We start from the raw sequence: 8618 nt of genomic DNA on the forward strand, positions 1-8618 counted from the left end.
GTTTACTTCTGAGGCTAGCTCTATGCAAATATCAAGGTAACACATTCAACCTACTCTAAGTCCATGGTCCTTACTCCTCCCTTTCCTGGCCACATGGCCCTGGACAAGGCATCCCTGCACCTGACTCCCTCCAGCCCCAGTCACCCCTTATGCAAAGTGAGTCCCAACACTCCTGACACCCAAGCTCCCTCACCCACAGGTATGGGGCCTGTCCAGACCTTTGCTGTAGCGAACACACAACCCACGAATGGCATGTCTACAGTGGCGCCCTCTCTGTGCCCAGGATTCTAAGATGGACTGAGAATCCTCGGTTTCGTGGGGAATAAATGGTTGCCAGTAAAACATATTGAGCATTTACTGAATGCTTACTATGTGCCAGGCCCCAGTTTGAGCTCGTTAGAGGCACTCACTGCCCTTCACAGCCTTAAGAGAGGGGCAATCAGGCCAGGCGCGGCGGCTCACGCCTGTAATCCCAACACTTGGGGAGGCCGGGCAGGCGGATCACGAGGCCAGGAGATCGAGACCCTCCTGGCTAACACAATGAAACCCCGTCTCTACTAAAAAATACAACAAATTAGCCGAGTGTGGTGGCGGGCACCTGTAGCCTGCCAGGTGAGCCGAGATCGCGCCACTGCACTCCAGCCTGGGCGAAAGAGCGAGAGTCCATCTCAAAAAAAAAAAAAAAAAAAGAATAAGCAGGTCCCACAGGGTAGGCAGGAGGGAGAAGAGGCTGTTCTGAATAGAGGACACAGAGATCAACACCCAGGAGCAGGTGGAGTGGGGCCCAGAGGAAGACCAGCCAGGAAGCCCGAGGCCAGGAAAGAAACTGAGGGAGCCAGCCTGGGAGAGCCCCGGAGGGCAGCAGAAAATGTCCACAAGGAAGCTGGGATCTCAGAGAACTAGCCCAGTACAGGGAAACCAGGATCTCAGGGTGAAAGGACTGAGCCTACCAGTGATCTGGGGCTCAAATGCCACAGGAACCCAGGCACAGTGACCGTGATGAGGCTACAAAGACAAGCGTTTCCGAATCAGAGGTCTGGCCCCAGCCCCATGAAATGACTCAGGAATCACAGCCTCCCTGAGGCCATGGGGTGTGTCCTCTGACACAGCTGAAGTCTTCCTGGCTGGACCAGCAGGGGTCAAGATCTTGAGCATCCAAAACCAGCTGTCAGCCTGTCCTGGCCCAGGAGAGCTGCTCGAGGATGGCTTTCATGTTGCAACAAAACAAACACACCTATGAACATGTGTCTGACCCGAATACGGTGCTTAGCAACCAATCAAGCATTGAAACCAACAGCCGGTGTTGAATCACGCTGCCAGCCACCCAGAGCGAGCAAGAATGGCTGTCCTATTTACACACACACATGCGCGCGCGCGCGGCCACCTGATGGCACTTCAGGAGGACAAGGCCTGCAGGCTACAGGCTGGGCTCTCTGGTGTGCGGGGATCAGAGGGCGGCCTTCCCTGACATCTCTGAAAATGGCAAAGGCTCAAAGGTAAACAGTGAAATGAAAAACCCAAAGCCATCGAAAGACTCAGGACCTAGAGATCTTGCTGGGGCGGGAAAGGTTGGGAACGCTGACAACAAAGCACTTCCCCAACCTGGCAATGCCCTCTGAGCCCAAAAGCATTAGTAAGGCAAACTGAGATGCCCAGGCAGTCAGCAGAGAGCGGGCAGAGGGAGGTGGGCAGTGGTGGGAGAGAGCCCGGAATGGGTGGAAATAAAGCACAGGGAGTGACGGAGGCCAGAAATGCGTTCCCCCAATGTCATCGAGGAAAGATGATGCCCCAGCACTCCCTGGACAGCCCGCTGCGGTCTGTGGCTCTGCAGCAGACCACAGCCAGCGGAGGAGCTCTCAGCAGACAGGCGCGTGAACCCACGAGTCCAACGGTGCGACTCCAGCAACAGAGACCAGAAGTCAACGCAGGATTTGTAGGAGAGTGGCAATTTCCCTTTACAATATTCTCTGAGATTCAAAGAAACATAATTTCAAAGCAAGAGAAAACATGATTCCAAAGGGAAGACACTCACATTTCATTGCAGTTTCTGAAGAGCGCCCCTTACTGAAAACGGGGCACCGTCTGAAGTTTAACATGGTGACGCTGGAAATTAAAAATGGGAACTCCTTTTTAAGTAAACCGATGCAGGGAACTGTCCACGGGCCCAGAACCCATCAGCCTCGGCTCAGTTCCAGCCCCACCTCGTCAGCAACTCCAGGAATTCATCCCTGTTAGTTTTAGCCCCTGAACAAGGATGGTCAACAGAAAGTGAGCAGAGGCTTTGGCACAATCAACCTGTGCCAGGTCCTTACTCAGCTCCGACAGCGGGTGTCCAGGTGTCTGTGGGACCAAGCGCTGTGCCACACGGCATCCACGCAGGGCCTCCCACGCTGGGTGCATGCGGCCAGGAGTGCTGCCCAATAATGCCTGCCATGAAGCTGCCAAATGCCGACAGACTCCCTGCCAACCGACTGGATCTTGGTTCGAGTGCGAGTAACGCATGTCATACACACCCCCGTCTGCGGCAGGATGGAGTCTACACCTCGGACACTAGCAAAATGAGGGACAGAGAGAAGCATCTCAGCAGGAGGGCGGGTGGCCCTGTTTTCTAACCTGAGACATAGCCACGACGCCTGGGACTATTCCCTTCCCAGAAGCTGCGGGAGCCATGGGGCGAGCAGAGCCATGCTGCCATCTAGTGCGCCCAGCAGCTTGGCCAGCACTTCCCGCTCCAGAGGCGGCTCGGGGAGGCTGTGATTCCAGAAAACCGTGGACCAACCCCAGCCAGGAAGCAGTGTCCCAGAGACCATGTTTGCTACAGAGCCATGCATCCCTCCTGGGTCCTGCCAGGATGGGCAGATCCTGCTGGACTGGAGTCTGCAGGGAGTGACACGCACAGGCGGCTGCGAGACAGGCTGGGGTCCAGCCCTGTCACTGCAGCCATGCAGAGTCAGAGGCTCTCCCTCCCTCCGCCCCCTGGCCTCAGACACACCACCAAAGGCACCATTCCAGGAGCTCTGATATCACCTCTCCAGGGGGCTACATTCCAGCCCTGGGAGGCCATGATCACTCCCCTGCCACACATGGCTCTCCCAGCCTCTCACAACCCATTTACAAAACGTCAGTCATAATTTAACTAAAAACACACCCATCTCCCAACTAGTTAACAGTAGCTAACACTTACTGGGCTGGCCTGGAGGGTTACACCCTGTCCCCAGCTCCACACAAACGTGGCCCCTGCCATCTGCACGGGCTCCCTGCACTTGCACTAACATTGCTGCCGTTCGCCCGCTGGGGACACCAGGGCGCTTGCCCAAGGACACTGATCAAGGAAGCTGCGTGGAGCGGAGGCAGCCAGCCTGCCCGGCCTTGAGCACACCCGGCCATCTGCCATCTCACCCTGGGGCCCTTCCCTCTGCCCTGGACAGCCTGGTTCAAGGTCAGCTGAGGGGTCTGAGTGTCCAGGAACCCCACCCCTCCAGACCCTCCCACAAGGACACCACTGGCCCAGCAGCCTAGGCAGCCCCCACAGAGGGCCCTGGGGACAGGAGAGACCACAGGTTGAGTTTCTGTCTCAGGTCAGTCCCTGCTGACCTGGGGAGGTCCTGGGGTGAGATGGCCTGGGAAAGAACACAGGAAAGTTCCAGAAGGCAAGGCAATGCCATCCAGCCAGAGTCCGGATCTACAAGGTGGCCACGCCCTCCCTGAACCCAGCAGGGCTCCATTCTCAGCCCGGCTGGTGCCGCAGCCTGACGCATGGCCGGCCAGTCTTGCTCCTCCAGGCCTGTGTCTGATCTCTCCTTCCATGGTGTGGAGAAAGGAGACTCCTCCTCCAAAATCTTACTGAAAAAGCAAGCCTCTAAGTGGACATGATTTCTAAGCTCACACCCAAAAGCCTCCCCTGTGGACAAGCACAGACACCAACTCCAGGCACTGGGCTTTAAAGGGCCAGCAGCCATACTTGCGGCTGGTGCTGCTGACTGACGCAGAGCACAGGGCCTGGCCCAGAACAGAGGCAGCTGGCACCAGGAGGAGCGGTCAGGGACCCGGATGCTGCACGTCCTGTAACAGGGTCTCATGGCTCCTGAAGGTCCCTGACGTCCAAGGCTCTGCAGCCAGGAGAGGGCCCTGGCTGGGGAGTGGGGGCCCCAGGAAGACCCGCTCTGCGGCTACTTCATTTGCCCCGTGGAGGCATTTAGAGGCCGGGGGGCCACAGTGGGGATCAGCACATGCTTCCAGCCCTGCCTGGGCCACTCTGGGCAGCTGGACACACCCTGGGGCGGTTTGGGGACAGAGAGGCCGCCCTCCCAGAGTGCACACCCGCACAGCACGAGCACAGGTCCAGAGGAAGGGGCTGGAAACAGCAGAAAGCAACACAAGGAGGTCCCGGGGAACTTCTGCAAGCAAGACTTTGAGAACAAAAATCTAAAAAACTGTCCTCAGGGGACACACACTTAGCAAACCTCACGTGGTCACTAAGTCCCAGGTGAGGAAGACAGGGCTAGACCTCACTAGCCCTTAACAACACTGGCTGCTGCATAAGCCACCTGCCCAGGTCTTCCATGAGCACGGTGGGGAGTGGGCACACGTCAGGACTGCTTGAAAGGAAGAACGAGACACAAGTCTTTCTGGCTTCTTTCCCCAGAAAGAAGGAGGCCGCTGCAACGCCACCTCCTCCTGCTAGGCTCACACTGCTATCTGGCTCCCCTGGGAATTCAGCCCCTACAGCCCCTACCCAGGAAGCTCACAGGGCAAGGGGTGCCCCCTCTGCCACAGACCCTGACTCACATTCACACCAAAGTCTGGGGACGTGGAGCTCCAGATGGCGCCAATGCTTGCTGCAGCCAGCATGGCCTCAACAGCGTGCTCACTGTTGGGTAAATAACCTGTGGAGAAAACACAGGAAGAAGCCTTGGGTTCAGGGTATATGGGAGGCAGCAGACATCCAAAGGTTCCTCTGAGAGCCAGGGTCAGAGGGGGAAGGGGGCTGGCTTTGAACTGCCTGAGGATCCTGACCACCATCCCCCGCCCAGCTAAATCGCCTGCTGCCAGCCTGTCCATTCCCCACCATCCCCCTGCAATCCATTCTCCATGCTCTGATGACAGTGACCCTGTGGCCTCTCCTCCCTCTGCTCCCCCTCTCTCCCTGGGATCTGGTCACAGCGGCCTTCTTCCGACTCCTCAGTTGTCCTAATCGCCTCCTGCCTCAGGGCCTTTGCACAGCTGTCTGATCTGCTGAACACTCCTCCATGCACACCAGCAGTCTCCACTCAGTGTGCGCTCATCCTGCAGCTCTTCACTCAATTGAAACTTCCTCAGACCAACCTTCTCCAAGGCCGTCTTGCCCCCAACCTGGTGAACTCAGGTCCCCCAACTAGTAACCTTCAAAGCACACTGTATTTCTCCTTCACCAAACTTAGCATAACTGCAAATGAATAATCACCTGTGTAACTGGCTGTTTGGTATCTGGTTCTCACATGAGGGCTGCGACTTTGCATGTCTTGTTCTTTGCTTTACCAAATGCCTTTCACCATGCCCTGCACATCAAGGGTCCTCAGATATTTGCCGGCTGGCAGAGGGATGGATGGACAGATGGATGGATGGATGGAAAGAAGAAAGGATGCATGGATGGATGGATGGATGGATGATGCATGATGAATGGAGGATGGATGGATGAATGAATGGATGGATGACAGATGGAGAATGGATAAATGGATGGACAGATGGATGATGGGTGAATGGGTAGGTAGAGAGAAGAATGTATACTTGGATGGATGGATAGTTGGATGGATGATGTATGAGGGATGATGAATGGAAGATGAATGGATGAATGGGTAGATAATGGGTGGATAGATGAGTGGATGGAGAGATGGATGATAGGTGAATGGGTAGGTAGAGAGAAGAATGTATAGACAGTTGGATGGATGCATGGATGGATAGTTGGATGGATGGATAGATGGATGGATAAGTGATGGATGATAAATGGAAGATGGATGGATGAACGGGTAGATAATGGGTGGATAGATGAGTGGATGGATAGATGGATGATGGATGGATAGGTAGGTGGAGAGAAGAATGTATAGACGGATGGATGGATAGTTGGATGGATGATGTATGAGGGATGATGAATGGAGGATGGGTGCATGAATGGATAGATGACGAGTGGAAGATAGATATATGGATGGATAGATGGATAATGGGTAAATGGGTAGATGGAGAGAAGACTGTATAGACGGATGGATGGATGGATAGATGGATGGTTAGATAAATGATGGAGGAGGGATGACAAATGGAAGACAGATGGATGAATGGGTAGATGATGGGTGGAGGATAGATGAATGGATGGATAGATGGATAGATGACGGATGGATGGGTAGGTGGAGAGAAGGATGGATAGATGGATGGGCAGATGGATGGGTTGATGGAGAGCTGCACAGACAGATGGACTGGTGGATCGTTGGTTGGATGGATAGAGAGGAGAGGGAATGAAGAACACAAGCAGTACTGTCAAGAGCCATATTCAAGCCCATAGAGGGCAGAGGTCCTCAGGCCCTCCACCTCCTAGCTGGCTGGCTTTCGTGACAACAGAGGCAGGGAATCCTCACGGCCACAGAAACTATGATCAATTGACCAGATCACTCTACACATTCCAGAGGAAAGGACCTGTACAGTCAGGCAGAAGGCAGTCCCGAGACAAGGGGCCTCGGCCAAGGCCTCATCAGAGCAAGGTGCAGCTGCCCAGGTGCGCCCGCAGAGGTCCCTGGTCGGGTAGCTCCCTTTGTCCCGCCTTCTCCCCGCTGCAGTGGGTATTTCTGTTTGTCTACATTCACACGCGTCTCCCCTGCTGGGCCATAAGCATCCAAGGGGCAGGGGTCACACCACCATGGGGTTCCACCCACATCCGGCAGATGGACGGCGTTTACTGAGTTTGCCACAAAGATGAGACTTGGCTGTGAGTGTAAACTGAAGCATCTCAACACTGTCACCCCCAGGGGCAGGGCAGGACTCGGTGCCCAGGGGAGGCTGCTTAACCAGCTGACTCCGTGTGGCTGACAAGTGAGGAGGAGCTGGCCCTTCTCCCATGGCACATCAGACGCCAACCCTGGGGACCACTTCACAGACAAAGGAAAACGGAGGTAGGCACAGCTTTAACTCCATCTTTCCAAGACTCTAAAGCATCCAACCCCATTTAATCCACAGAATCATTTTCTAGTGTTTTCTGGGAAACTCAAAGTCCCAAATCCTAGTAACTGTGATTAGGTCAAACTGGTATCCAACTGAGACCCACGAAACGGCTGGGGCACAAGGGACCAGCTCAACTCTGAAGAGTCCAGGGCGTCGGGGCCAGGTGTCTCCTCAAAGAAAGCACAGCCCAGAGGAACCCTGACTATCCCCAATATAACCTGCTCTGTCTCTCCTTCACTCAGAAATGTTTGCTTCAAAAGCAGATTTTTTGTTGTTGTTGTTGAGACGGAGTCTCGCTCTGTCGCCCAGGCCGGAGTGCAGTGGCCGGATCTCGGCTCACTGCAAGCTCTGCCTCCCGGGTTTATGCCATTCTCCTGCCTCAGCCTCCGGAGTAGCTGGGACTACAGGCACCCGCCACCTTGCCCAGCTAGTTTTTTTGTATTTTTTTAGTAGAGACGGGGTTTCACCATGTTAGCCAGGATGGTCTCTATCTCCTGACCTCGTGATCCGCCCGTCTCGGCCTCCCAAAGTGCTGGGATTACAGATGTGAGCCACCGCGCCCGGCCCAAAAGAAGATATTTTTAAATGAGAATTGGAAGGAAAAAAAAAAAAACCTGGAGTTAGAACATTTTGCATTCCTTTGCAAGACCTTAAAAGTGTACAGATTAAATCAGACCAAGAATAACCCAAAAAGTGAGGTTTCAGCCTCAAAAATGCCTGCTTTGTGACTAGACACAGCGGCTCACGCCTGTAATCCCAACACTTTAGGAGGCCAAGGCAGGAGGATCTCTTGAGCCCAGAAGTTTGAGACCAGCCTGGACAACATAGTGAGACCCTGTCTCTACGACAAATACAAAAATTAGCCAGGCATGGTGGCATGTGCCTGTAGTCCCAGCTACGCAGGAGGCTGAGGTGGGAGGATCCCTTGAGACCAGGAGTTCAAGGCTGCAGTGAACCATGATCATGCCACTGCAGTCCAGCCTGGGCAACAGAGTGAGACCGAGACCCTGTCTCAAAAAGAACAAAAAAAACAAGCCTGCTTTGATGATCAGCCCAATACCCATAATCATTCATTCAATAAACATTTCTTAGATGCTGCTGGGTGCCAGGCACTCTCTATGAAGGAAGATACAGCAGTGAGGAGAAAACAGAGCCCCTGTCCTCTAGTACCGAGGACACATGCACACAAACACACCAAGATCCCTGCAGTTTCAGGTGAGCCATGAGGACTACGATGAAAGCAGGTACAGGAAGAGTGGGATGCATTTTTCGAAGGCTAAGCAGGAACGGCCTCTGAGGAGGTAACGTTTGAGCGGCAACCCCGACGAACCAGGGTACACCCTGAGGATAGGCCAAAGGAGAACAGGCTGCCGAGGGCTGAGACAGGAGGCAGCCGGCATGCCCATCACTGGATTCCTTTCTAGTCAGCTACC

General features: G+C 54.5%; 2 protein-coding genes across 2 annotated transcripts in view; both read right to left on the reverse strand.

Annotated features, from left to right (window-relative positions):
* Positions 1–4887, reverse strand: part of AACS (acetoacetyl-CoA synthetase) — a 60905-nt gene extending 56018 nt beyond the window's left edge. Inside the window, exon 1 of the mRNA XM_011948391.1 lies at positions 4789–4887. Coding sequence (XP_011803781.1) covers positions 4789–4851 — 63 coding nt within the window. The 5' untranslated portion in view covers positions 4852–4887. The remainder of the gene's footprint in view (positions 1–4788) is intronic.
* LOC105516377 (acetoacetyl-CoA synthetase-like) overlaps positions 4868–8618 on the reverse strand; it is an 18689-nt gene continuing 14938 nt past the window's right edge. The window contains exon 5 of the mRNA XM_011948574.1: positions 4868–4886. Coding sequence (XP_011803964.1) covers positions 4868–4886 — 19 coding nt within the window. The remainder of the gene's footprint in view (positions 4887–8618) is intronic.

The sequence above is a fragment of the Colobus angolensis genome, unplaced genomic scaffold (assembly GCF_000951035.1).
Source record: "Colobus angolensis palliatus isolate OR3802 unplaced genomic scaffold, Cang.pa_1.0 Scaffold28, whole genome shotgun sequence".
Taxonomy (NCBI): domain Eukaryota; kingdom Metazoa; phylum Chordata; class Mammalia; order Primates; family Cercopithecidae; genus Colobus; species Colobus angolensis.